This window comes from Lucilia sericata, unplaced genomic scaffold, assembly GCF_015586225.1.
Source record: "Lucilia sericata isolate MDLA Ls3-8-SP2 unplaced genomic scaffold, ASM1558622v1 Contig000804F_arrow, whole genome shotgun sequence".
Lineage (NCBI taxonomy): Eukaryota > Metazoa > Arthropoda > Insecta > Diptera > Calliphoridae > Lucilia > Lucilia sericata.
In genome coordinates this window covers 203,080-216,764 of record NW_023994796.1, presented here as the reverse complement: position 1 = coordinate 216,764, position 13,685 = coordinate 203,080, and the positions used below count along the sequence as shown (strand labels likewise).

Below are 13,685 nucleotides of genomic sequence, written 5' to 3'. Positions count from 1 at the left end.
TTTTTAAATTTATACATTTAGTAGAAATTTTTGTTTAGAGTTAATTATTACTTTATACAAATTAATATTATAATTATTTTTGGGTTTTTTTAAATTTATTTTTTTTGTTTAATTTGTTGTAATAATAGTGATATGAAATACAATTAAAAGGTTTTTTTATATTTAGTTTTTTTTTTTGTTTTAATAATTTTAAATCTAGTTTTTTGTTTTTCTGATAGATTTTATCATCATTTACAATTGTGTTTTTTTTAATAATAATACTTGATAAAGTTTTTGGGGTTTTTTTAGTTTGTTGGTAGGAAAAATTATTATAAAATTTAAAAAAAAGAAAAATTAGTTTTTTTAAAAAATACTGTAAATTATTTATATATATAAAAAAATGTTTTAAACATAAGACAAGTTTATTTGGATTTTTTTGTGTTTTTTTTAATAATTTTATCATTTGTTAGAGAATTTTGAGTTGAAATTATATAATTTTTCTTTAGATTGTTTATTTATTAAGAGTTAAATTATTTTTTTTTTTTTTTTTTGTTTTTATCACTCGATTTTCGTTGATCTTGGCTGTTAAATGATAAAAAAAAAGTAAACAATAGTTTATTTACAAGTTTTTCTTTTTTCAAGAAATTTTCTTTAAAAATAGCTTTTTATTTAAAAAAGAAAACAAAAGGGTTTTAAAATTAAAAATCTTTTGAAAATATAAAAAAATATTTTAAAATTAGCTTTTTTTTAAAGAAAGAGAGACCTTTGAAGTATTACCCAAGGAATGCGTTTTTTGCTTAAATATGTTACTCCCTAAGTAATTTTCCCTCTAAAGAGCTTTATCATTAACTTTAATTTTTCACAATTTTTAAAACCCCTTTCTTGATATTTAAAACTTTTTTGCTCTCTTTATTTTTTAAGCTAAAATTTTTTTGTTACTCTCTTAACTAAAAGAAGAAAAAAACAAAATATACATTAACACTGTTATATTTCGTAGGATATGTTTTAAAAAATGTTTCTCTGGTGAATTTCAGACTATTTATTTATAAAGAAGAAAACAATTCACTCTAATTTATGCATACTCAAACGGCGTTTTAGTCGAATTATATGAACCACTGGCTGAATCATCATCCGATTTATTGCCGCAATATTGTATCAGCAGATTCTACACCATATTGACATATTTATCCTGAGGCGTCATGTAGTCTAGACTATTTTGCGAGAAAGCCTGAGCCGAAACGGTGCCTGTAAATGAGGGACTAGGCGAGAGACCAAAATTAGTGGCAGCTGAATAGCCCGAATGACCCATATTATAGTTGACTTGATTTTGATTGCTGAAATATTCCATTTGAGAGTAATAGCTCGGCGCTTGGGCATAGTTATTGGGATATTGTTGGTACTGATTATGCCAGAAATTGTAGGAATCATGATTGGACATATAGGCAGCCGAATGGGCTGCAGAATGATGAGCCGATTGGGCGGTTTGGGCAGCATGGGCTGCAGCTGCCGATTGTGGAGACATGGGTGTTATGGGAGGTGAGGGAGTGGTTATACTGCTGTTAGAATCCATGGGTGTTATATTGCCACCAGGTTGTAAAAGTCGGGGATTGGCCGAGGCTGCTGTGCCATAAATACTATGATGATGAGAACTAGAACTGATATCGCCACCCGATTCCTTAAGAGTATCATAAGATGAGCCACGTAAAGCATCAACATTTGAGCCCGGATAGCCGGAACCACCCAGATGCTCTTTCTTGCATACAATACTAACCGGACTAACCGAGGTGGCAGGTGTGGGCAGTAAAGGTGAAGAATTCTGATGATTATTACCGCCCGAGGTATTAAGACCACCAGCCGACCCCGAGCCCACACTACTGCCGGCCATGTGATGTAAATGTGAAACGGCTGAAGAGCTGCTGGGTGTAACGGCGGAGGCGGACGAGGAGGAATTGTGGAAGGAACTGTGATGTGATTTAATGGATTGTGCCACGGCTGCTGCAGCCGCTGCGGCCGAAGAGCCCTGTGAGGAGGAATTATTATTCGATGAATTGTTATTTGATTTGTTGCTGTTATTGTTGTTGTTATTGTTATTGGCGGACGAGGAATGATGACTGTTGGATTTGGAAGAATTCGTTGAATTGGAATTGCTGCTGCCGTTATTCGATGTATTGCGTGAGGAGGAGGATGAACACGAGGCGGAACCCGAACCCGAATTAACCGATTTCGAGTTGCTTAAACTATTTGACTGCTGTTGCTGTTGCAACTGTTGACGGCATTTGGCGCGACGATTTTTAAACCAGACCTGCAAGTAAAAAGAAAACCAATTTAATTAAATTTTTAAAAATGCTTTGATTTTGTTTAAATTAAAAGCTCAGCATTTAAAATATTTTCTAGTTCATTTAATGATTTCAAACATTTTCATTTTATAATATTATTAAAATTGTCTTTTCAGCAAATTTAAAAAAAAATATGTCCTTTACTGTCCTTCCTTTATTCCCACTGACTCGTTTGATTACAAATCTTAATTTTATCAAAAGAGAAACATACAAACACATACTAATATAATGAAAGCAAGAAGGACAAATTGAGTAATATAATGAAATCTGATACGCCTTGTTTAATGCTCTTTTTTTCCATTCAGACGGCAATATAACGCAAATAAAGTCCTGCTTTACCCTCTAACCAAAAAAAAAAAAATTCACAATAATGATTTTTTTTTTTGGTCATGAATGAATAGAAGTTTTTTTGTTTTATTTTACTTTGAAGGCAAAAATTTGTTTCCTTCGTTGGGAGCTGTTTAACAACAGGGGCGTTGAAAGTGTGTGGTAACATTTATAGATTGTGGCGTGTGGCATTAATATCAAGGCAAATATTGTATAAATATATATTTGTGTGTGTGTGTGTTGAATATCAAGGGGTGGCAATATGAAACCATTAACACAAACCCAACTCTAGTGTTTATAAACCGGTTAACCGGTTAACCGAAAAACCGGTTTTTATTGCATATTTCGGTTTTTCGCAAACCGGTTTTTTAAAACATTGGTTTTCGGTTAACCGGGTTATCCGGTTTTTAAGTCTCGGTTAACCGGTTTCAAAAAAATCTAATTTTTAGTACAAAATTTTATGTTTTCTTTGATATTTTATTGTGATTTTTAAAAATTTTGGATAGATAATTTTAAACATTATTTTCCGTTTGTGCATATGAAAACAGACCTAAGATTGTTAAACAAATATTATCTATATACTTACTTGTTTACTGCGTGAGTATAGTAAAAATCGAGAAGTTTCTCAAACGTTCTCAAAACGGACTTTATTTATCGAAACATAAGGATTGTTGTTGCCGTCCGAGAACTTATGCTGCTGGGGTTTTTCACAAACTGTAATGGCGCTTAGGTTGATTGACAGGAAGTCAGAATGACACCTGTCAATATTCCTAAGCGTCATTCACAGTAATTTGAACAACCACAGGCGTAGTGAGTGGAGGGAGGTCACTGTCTATGTCGAGACAATCGTCGCGAACCTGAACACTGTTTATAGTTCTGGGCATAATTTTTGCTATTGATATATATGGTCAATTTATCCCTCGTATGGCAACTTCCATATACCTAACGAATCAATAATATCTTCAGATCTATATAAGTTTGTTTTCTTATGATATATTAATGTACATATCTATACTAAAAAATGCAAATATCTTATTAAGTAATTTATAATATTTCGCAAAATGACATTTTTCAACTATATATTATAATATTTTAAAGATTTCCAAACATTTCGGTTAACCGGTTTAACCGGTTTTTTATACTCGGTTAACCGACAAACCGGTTTTTTAGAAATGGTTAATTTTCGGTTAACCGAAAAACCGGTTTTTCCAAAAGTCGGTTTTTTATAAACACTACCCAACTCTTGGTGTTTTATGTGAATTTTTCTTATGGACCCATTGAGAGCTTTTGAAATCACTGTAAAAACAAATTCTTAAACAGTTTCACTAACTACACTTGTACGAGAAATAAGTTGTTTAAATGATGAGAATGTGAACACATCTAGAGTGCGTTCGTAAGCACTTTAACGTTTGTTAGCTTTTGGTCCCCTTAAGCATAACAAACAAGGATAATGTGTACATGACTATCTGAATGAAATCCCCCTTCCTCTAAATGTGTGTGTTTTTTTGGGAAAATTTCTTGCCCTGCACTTGTTTTTAACTGATAAAAGGGGGAGTGTGTTGTTGGCATGAGGTTTGCTTTTCTATTTGACAATATAATCGAGTCAATTTGCAACTGTACGCTTTGGATAAACATTTCAGTTTGTTTGTTTTTGTTGTTTATTTGTTTTGTATCCTTTGCCTAGCAAAGCCTGCAGCATCTTTAAAATGGGCGCGTGACTTTTAACACTTGTTTCTTGTTACAGGGCTATAATAATAATAACAACAACTATAATTTATTCATTGATACTTGTCTTGTTTCCGCTTGAAAAGCCATTCACTTCACTTGTGTCACACTCACGCACTCACTCAAGTTAAACAAATAAACACTAGAATTTGTTGAAATTTCCAATTATTATAATTGTTGTGGGAAAAAAGCGTTATGTTGTTGTTAACGAAAGGCAAACAGTAACAGAAATTTGTTTTTTGTCAACAGAGTTTAACTGGGGTTTAAGTAAACTCAGCCAGGAGGTGTTCATCACAAGTTTAAATTAGTTATTTAGAAAATTTTGTTCAATTCAGACGATATTTTGATTAGGTTTTTATTAAAAAAGTTTAACTAAAGTTTAAATAAATCTTCTATTTATGAAGAATTTTTAAACTAAACTTTAATAATTTCTTTACAATTTTCTTTTATGTTTAGATTTTTTAATGAAAACCTTCCTTTAAATATGGTAAACTTACAGCGCGTTTCTTACTACTCAGTTAAACTAGGCTTAACTTGCTATTAGATTAAACTCGGAACAAATTTAGGCGGACTTTAAACGATGATTGTGTTTTTCAGTTATGGATTTAAGTTCAGTTAACTTTGTTAGTATTGCCAACTTTTCACTCAAAAACATAAACAATGAACAGCTGTTTTTTTGCAAATAATACTTTTGTAAAATGAAAAGTTTTGGAAAAAATTTTAAATAAACATTTAAAACAATACTAAATAAAACAAAACAAATCAAATCAGAAAATTGCAATTTACTTAAAATATTAAGTGTTTGTTCTTCCATAATCATTGTTTTTGTTCATTGTGTCTTCTCACTTATAACTTAAGTTTAATTGGTCAATAACACTCAGTTAAACAAAGATAATAAGAAACGTTACTGTTTACTGAAAAACACAAAACATATATTAAACCAGGTTTAAACAAAGAATGTAGATTATCTTTATCTGAAAAACCCGCCCTTAGTGTTCAAATGTTAAACTATATTAATCTTAAAATTTTTAAGTTTAAACTAAGTTTAACTAACAGTTTTTGAAACAAACTTTAATCATTCTATTCAAATTTCCTTGTAGTCCAGACTTTTAAAGAATACTTTCATTGGAAGATGTTATTATGTGATAAATTTGAAATTTTTAAGTTTAAACTAAGTTTAACTAAGAGTTTTAAAAGATTAACGTTTAATTCTCTACTTATATAAACATTTTTGAAGAATAATTTAGTGCTCAAAAGTTAAAATTCCTTAATCTTAAGGTTTTTAAGTTTAAACTAAGTTTAACTAACTGTTAAAGAGTTTTTTTTTTAAACAAACTTTAATGATTTCAATGAAAAATTTTCTTTTATTTAAGATTTTTGCTAAATGCTTTCATTTAGAGATGTTAATGTTTGTTAAATTGGACTTTTTTAAATTTAAACTAAGTTTAACTAACAGTTTAAGAGATTTTTAAAACAAACTTTAATGATTTTATTCAAATTTTCTAAATGCTTTCATTTAGAGTTGTTAATGTTTACTAAACTTGACTTTTTGAAGTTTAAAACAAGTTTAACTAACAGTTAAAGAGATTGTTAAAACAAATTTTAATGATTTCAATTAAAAATTCCTTTTTATTTAAGATTTTTGCTAATGGCTTTCATTTAGAGATGTTAATGTTAGCTATATTTGACTTTTTTAAGTTTAAACTAAGTTTAACTAGTAGTTTTAAAAGATTAATGTTTAAATGTTTTGTTATGAAAACAATTTAAAAGAATAAATTAGTGTTAATAAGTTAAATTACATTAATCTTGAGATTTTAAGTTTAAACCAAGTTTAACCAGTAGTTGTAAGCAGGACTAAACAATCTACTAATTTCTTAACAAAACTTCTATTTAATTTTAATATTTTAACATTATTATCACGTTATAAATTTGCAGTTACAATTGATTTAACATTCACTTTCATTTCATATTACCAAACTTTTGGGTGAATTAAATAACTAACGAAATGTGAATATTTATTTAACAAAAAAGTAATGAATAAACAATTTAAATACAATTTCAAATAATTCAAGCGTTAACTGAAGAAAAAAATGTGTTGATTTGCCAATAATTGAATATAATGTTGAACAAATAAAAAGTTTTTTCTTCAATCTCTTTCAAAAATCAAATCAAAATTTTACATTACATTGTAACAGTCACCAATTTGAAAGAAAGAAAGAATGAATGACAATAAAACGTAGTTGAATAAATAACAAAATTTTAATCTGCAATGGGAAATTTTCAACAATATTACAGCTGTTGTTGTTAAATCAAATAATGTTTACGCATTATTGACATACAGTGTAAAATAGAGGGGTAGTGGTAAAAATTGAATTTGTCATTTAGAATTTAAATCTCTTATGAAGGAATATATATATGTATATTGTCACCAGACAATGGCAAAAATGAGAAAAAAAGAGTTAGCTTGTATTTAAGCAAATATTTGTTAAAATATCCCCTAAATTTAAGAAAACCCAAAACAATACATCCTAAAAGTAGTATATGGCAAACTAGTTTGTGTATAGTAGGTTTTTAGGGAAAACCCACCCTTAATTAAATGTTCCTTCTTATAGTGGCAAATAAATATAATTTTTCAAATTTAATGACAAATTATGTTAACACTCATACATACATACATATGTATGTATTAAGAGTTTTTTATATAAAGAGTTTATGTATTTGTTAAAAATACTAGGTTTGGTTTCTGGAATTATTTTAGGGAAAAAAGTACTTTTTGTAGATTTTAAATTGTTTATGAAATTATAAACTATTTAGAGAAATTGGACAAGAAATTGGTTTTTAATAAAAAAGTACTTTTTTGTTAGGTTTATTAAGGTACTATTTTGAAATTAAAAGTACTTAATCATTAATATAACTAAATTTTAAACAAAACTAGATACTTGTTAAATTACTTTTCTTAAAGGGAATGAAAGAAATAATCTAAGACAAAAAAAGTTTTAAAAATTGGTACTTTTTCTAAAAAGTACTTTTTGTAAAAGTACCAAAAATATAAACTTTTGTTAAAAAGTACTTTTTAAAGTTTATACTTAAGGCCTATAAGTTCTTTATAAACAAAATGTTTATGTATGATAGTGAGTATGTGTGTATGTGTAAGTAAGTGTATTCATGTGTGTGTGTGTGTGAGTAAACGGAAGCGCTTAGCAAGGTTATCAACATGAATAATAAATTTCTTTTTTTTTGGTGATTTATGATTTATATTTCATTATGCTTACAACAACAAAAAACCCCCTTTCCTAACCCTCAAATGTAACAAACCCAAAAGTGACTGAACAACATCATTATCACCATGTCAAATTGCTAGTGGGTTGGCAAATGTGTAACCATTTCTTTCTCATCTTAGTAATAATAATAATAATAATAATTGTCTAAAGTTGGCAAACAAGCTGATGTTGAGTTGTGGGTTGCAACAACCCAATAGTAGCATTTATTAGGGCGTCAATGTTTGTTCTGTTCTGGTACAGATAAGCTGTGTGTGTATGTGTGTGTAGAAAATTATTACATTTATGGTGTTTTTTTCCTGAGTCAATTTTGAAATTTGTTTTCTTGCCACAACTAAAGTCGGGACCTTTTTTTGCCCAAAATTTTAGGGGTGGAGCAAAATTTATGAAATAAATTTTAACAAAGAGAATGCCAAACATTTGGCAACGACCTTTGGACTTCAAAACAGTCCACATTATTACAAACAATCTATTCTTATAGTTAAAAGTTTAAAAGGTCTTGCTACTAAAACTCATCTAAATCGGTTTATAAATGTTTGAATTATGCTTAAAAAACCAAGATCAACTAGAATTTTTCCAAAATATCTTCATTATAAACAATATGTATATCAAATGAAAGCTACTTACAAAAGCTTTACCAAAAGCTATTTCATTAAAAGTTTTTTTAAAACAAAATAATTGAATTTTTTTAAAAAATAACAAAAAAATTTCACAATTTTAATTGAATTTTATAAAAAATTTCTATACACTACTTATTAACAAAAACTTACAACTTTGACTTTAACAAATTAATTTGAAGAGAGAAAAAACCCAATCCCAAAAACAAAGTAATTTGTTAAATGTAGCATATGTGTGGGATGATTGTTATCAATAAAATGACATATCTTTAAGGGATATTTATCTTAACACGCTTAAATCTTATAAATGCAACATATAACATATGATTATATTAAATCATTTAAATTGTTCATATAACTATAAATGATTATGACACCAAAACATCAGGCAGCCAGCAAAGGAAACCCACAAATTTAATACCAAACATTTTTTCTCTATTTCTAAAATTACAGTCCCAAAAAAAAGCAAAATAAACAATTACACAAATCACTAACAAAAATAAAATAAATCTTAAAAGTAAACAAATATTTCGTATAAACAAACATACAACATTATTATGGTTTGAATATCTATGTACGAATGTATCTAGCTGAGCTGCAACATTATAGGCAACGATGGCAAACAGCAGTAGCAGTTAGTAGTAGTAGTCTAACAAGAGTTACAACCATCATCGTATGGTTTTGTGACTTTGGTTTAAAGACCATTAAAGAAGCCATAAAACATTTACAACGAAAATAAACATCTATTTGCTATATACACTGAGGAAAAATTCGGTAACAAATTTGTTTCCCTTAGTTTTCTTTTTTTAAAGAATGTTAGGAAAATTTTATTTGTTTAAACGGCAACATCATGTGTACATTTTTTGGAAGATTTTTTGAATTTCAAATCCTTAATATTTTAAGCAAATAAAGTTTTTGTTGTAGGTTTTTTTACCCTCGCCAAAAGGCGAGTTAGTTTCCTTCCCCTTTTTTTTGGCAGTTAAATTTTGTTGTTTGTTTAAGCTAGATTTCTATGACAAATTTAACCGATTTTGAATATAAAAAGTAGTTATAAGGAACATATAATTTTTCCATATAAAAAGGGAAATATATTCAAAAGGTTTTCTATAGAAAAAAAGTGAAAATTTTAAAAGTTTTCTATAGAAGAGAGAATTTTCTCAAAATTTTCTATAAAATAGAGAATTTTGCAAAAGTTTTTTAATGAAAAAGAGAGGATTTCCATAAAAGGGAGAATTTTCCAAAAGTTTTTTAGGAAATATAGAGTTTTATCAAAGTTTTTCTTATAAAAAAGAGAGAATTTTCTAAAAGTTTTCTATAAAGGAGAAAATTTTGTGAAAGTTTCTTATAAAAGAGAGTTTTGCAAAAGCTGCTAATGAAAAAGAGAGGATTTCCATAAAAAAGATAATTTTCCAAAAAATTTTCTATGAAATAAAAGTTTTCTCAAAGTTTTTCTTATAAAAAAGAGAAAATTTTCTAAAAGTTTTCTAAAAAAGAGGGAATTTTGTGAAAGTTTCTTATAAAAGAGAGATTTTTGCAAAAGTTTGTTATCAAAAATTTTGAAATTTTTCTATAAAATACCGATCTTTTTCAAAGTTTTTTTATAAAAGGGAGAATTTGCAAAAGTTGTTTTTATGAAAAAAGAGAGGATTTTGCAAAATTGTCTGTAAAAGATATAATTTTGAAAGTTTATTTTTTTTTTATAAAAATATAGAGTTTTCTCAAAGAGAGAAAATTTTCAAACAGTTTTCTATAAAAGAGAGAATTTTGTGAAAGTTTTGTATAAAAGAGAGACTTTGGCAAAAGTTTCTTATGAAAAAGTGAGAATTTCGCAAAAAATTTCCATAAAATATAGATCTTTTACAAAGTTTTCTATAAAAGCGAGACTTATGCAAAAGTTTCTTATGAAAAAAGAGAGGATCATGTAAATCCCTGATCGGCAAAGAGCTTTGTTAAGAGCTTTCTTGCACTCTTAATTTCACACGCATGTATAAAAAACGATAAAAACCAGTAAGATAACTTATTTTTTACTCTCTGCCGATGTAGGATGTAAATGTTTTTTTTTTTTAAAAGAGAATTTACTCAAAGCTTTTCTTAGAAAAGAGACAATTTCTTATAAAAGAGAGATTTTGGCAAAAGTTTGTTATGAAGAAGAGAGAATTTTGCAAAAATTTACTATGAAAGAGAGAACTTTGAAAATTTTCTATAAGATAAATTTCTTTTTCAAAGTTTTCTATAAAAGGGAGATTTCATGATAGTTCCTTATAAAAGAGAGAGAATTTTCTGAAAGTTTTTTTACAAAAAAAAAAAGAAATTTTATGAAAGTTTTTTAAAAAAGAGAGATTTTTGCAAAAGTTTCTTATGAAAAAGACAGAATTGTGCAAAAGTTGTCTTCTGTATTTTTGAAAATTTTCTGTAAAATACAAATCGTTTTTAAAGTTTTCTATAAAAGAAAGAATTTTGGAAATTTTTTATAAAATATATAATATTCTCAAAGTTTTCTATAAAAGAATTTTACGAAAGTTTCTTATAAAAGAGACATAAATTTCCAAAAGTTTTCCTTTAAAGGACATAATTTTGGAAGGTTTTTATAAAAATATAGAATATTTGGAAAATTTTCTATTAAAGAGAGAATTTTGCGAAAGTTTCTTATAAAAGAGAGAAAAAAATATAAAGTTTTTAATAAAAAAAAAAGAGAGAAATTTCCGAAAGTGTTCTATAAAGAAGGAATATGAATATAGAATTTTGTATATGAAATATAGAATTTTGAGAAAGTTTTCTATAAAATAGTTACGTAAGCAAAAGTTTCTTCTAAAAGAGAGTATATGTCAAAGTTTCTTTATAAAAAAGAGACTTTTTTGAAAGTTTTCTATAAAAGAGAGATTTTTTTTTAAAGTTTTTCTCTAAAAAACAAAAATGTTCCAAAAGTTTTTTTTTTATAAAAAAAGAGAATTTTCAAAAAGGTTCTATAAAAAGAAAGAGAAATTTAATTAAAAGAGAAACAGAATTTAATGGAAATTTTTCTATTAAAAGAGATTTGAATTGACAATTTTCTATAAAGAGATAATTTAATTGAAAAATTACTATAAAAAGAGGAGTTTTTTGAAAATTTCGTGTAAAAAGAGAATCGATAAATATTTATAAAAAAATTGAAGGGAAAATTTTCTATAAAAAGAAAAGTTAATTTTAACAAAATAGAAAAAGAAAAGAACTTTTGGAAAATTTTCTTTTAAAAGACAAATTTTCAAACAAAAACATAAAATGAGAATTGAGTCAGAAATTTTCTTTAAAATGAAAACAGAAAGGAAAATTTTCTTTAAAAAGAAACATTTTTGAAAATTTTTTAATTTCTAATTGTTGCAATGTTCTAACAACATTTAACAAGGTGATAATTTGTGTTAATAAAACAAATTTTTTCTTTTTAATATAAATACAAACAAACATTAAAAAATTTATTACTATTTATTTAGGATCATTTACAAAATTGATGATGATTTTGCTAAAATATAATTATTTATTTTAGGGCTTGAAACAAGCAAATGACATAATTATGTTGCAACATATGAGCATGAACAATAACTTTTTCGCAGAAATAAAAAAGACCAATCTTTCAACTAACAAACACATAATAATAAAAATAATAAAAACAAACAAAACCCAGACAATAACAATAAAAATTGTCCTTATCAGACAGTATGCAACGCAGTTGAGGACACAAAAATACCCTTAATATGCCTTTAGGTCTATTTGAGAATTTGTTGAATTAAAAGATCTCTGTAGCGGAGGATAGAGATGTCATTTCTGTTTAAAATAGTAAAAATAATGATTGGTTGATATAACTGTTTACATAGGTATGTTAAGGGGAGAGTGACATTGGAACACAATTTATCAAATGATTAAACAAACACAGCCGTTTGTAAGCAGCAACTGTGATAATAAACAAACAAATATTCTAAAAAAAAGGATATTCTGTTTGCTGTAGAATTGCAAAAAAACAAAATCGATTATTTGTAATTTAAGGACGTGACACTGAATACCTTTTTTTTCGTGTTGCATAAACTACAAACAAAACAAAACTGCATGCCTTGCACATTTGCTTATTTGTTGTAGAACTTAAAAAAAAACAGGCAAAAGTAAAAAGAACATGTTGCAAGATTTTGTGTCCGTGTTGTAATGTAATGTTGGTATGTAAATTGTAACAGGGAAGCCCTTGTTGGTATTTTTTTTAGCAATTGACCACTCGTGAAAATTGACACGTTGCAAGTTGTCGTCTGTATTAATAATGTCTAGTACGTGTGTTTGGCTGTTGTATCTTCTTGTCATGTTACAAATTTCTTTTTTACAACAAAAACAACAGCAAGAAGAAAAAAATTGAAAACATTTTAAATAAAATAACACATGTATTGCTTACAAAGAAGGCCTAATTTGTAGTTGTTGCAACTAGAGTACATTTATTTTATTGTTTTGTAGATTTGTCAACTGTCCTACACGTCTACCGACTATGACTTTTTGTTTTTGCTTTCTTTTTTTTGGTCTGGTCTATATGTATGTCTCAGTTTAGTTTTTCATTGTAGCTTTCCTATGGTATCCTTGTGCTGCTGTTGTACGTGTTTTAAACAAATAATAGAAATGTATTGAATTTCTTTTTTTTCGCTTTTTTTTTGAAAATTTTTAAATTGTAATTTACACGTAACTCTTAGTAGGTGTCTATATGTAGGTGGAAAAACCTTAAAGGTAATTGACATTTAAATAGTTCAGAGTTGTATCTATAGACAACATACGTTAAGAATATAAAAGAACAGAAACCTGCCACATTTTGGAGGTAAAACAAAAACTATTGCAGAAAACAAATGTTAATTAAAAAGAAATTAATTTAATTTAAAAGAAATTTAAATTAAATTGAAAGGAATTGTCTAATAGAGAATAATGAAAAAATATTCTATAAAAGAATTGAATTTTTCTATAAAAATTTGGGAATTTTACAAAAATTTTCTTTAAAATTAAAATTTAATTGAGAATTGTGTTCGAAAAGAGAATTGTATACAAAATTTTCTATGAAAAAGAGAATTGAAAGGAAAATTTTAAATAAAAACAGTATTGAATCGAAAATTTTATAAAAAATGAAAATTTAGTGAAAAATTTTATAAAAAAAGTATTGAATGGAAATTTTTGTATACAAAGAAAATTGAATCCAGATTTTTTTTAAATAAAACAGAATTGGATTACATTTTTTTAAATAAAAGACAATTGAATTGAAAATTTTCTAAAAAAAAGAGAATTGAATCCAAAATTGTATAAGAAAAGAAATTTGAAAGGAAAAAATTTGGAATCAAAAGAGAATTGAGTCGAAAATTTTGTAAAAAAAGAGAATTGACTGGAAAATTAAAAAAAAAAGATATTGAATCGAAAATTTTGTATAAAAAGAG

The 13,685-nt window shown here is 26.9% G+C and overlaps 1 protein-coding gene across 2 annotated transcripts in view; it reads right to left on the bottom strand.

Annotated features, from left to right (window-relative positions):
* Window positions 1-510: 510 nt before the first annotated feature.
* LOC119608190 (homeotic protein ocelliless) overlaps window positions 511-13,685 on the bottom strand; it is a 36,577-nt gene continuing 23,402 nt past the window's right edge. The window contains exon 4 of one of the 2 annotated variants that reach the window (XM_037962518.1): window positions 511-2,281. In XM_037962518.1, coding sequence (XP_037818446.1) covers window positions 1,145-2,281 — 1,137 coding nt within the window. In that variant the 3' untranslated portion in view covers window positions 511-1,144. The remainder of the gene's footprint in view (window positions 2,282-13,685) is intronic. The other variant, XM_037962517.1, reaches the window with a different exon arrangement.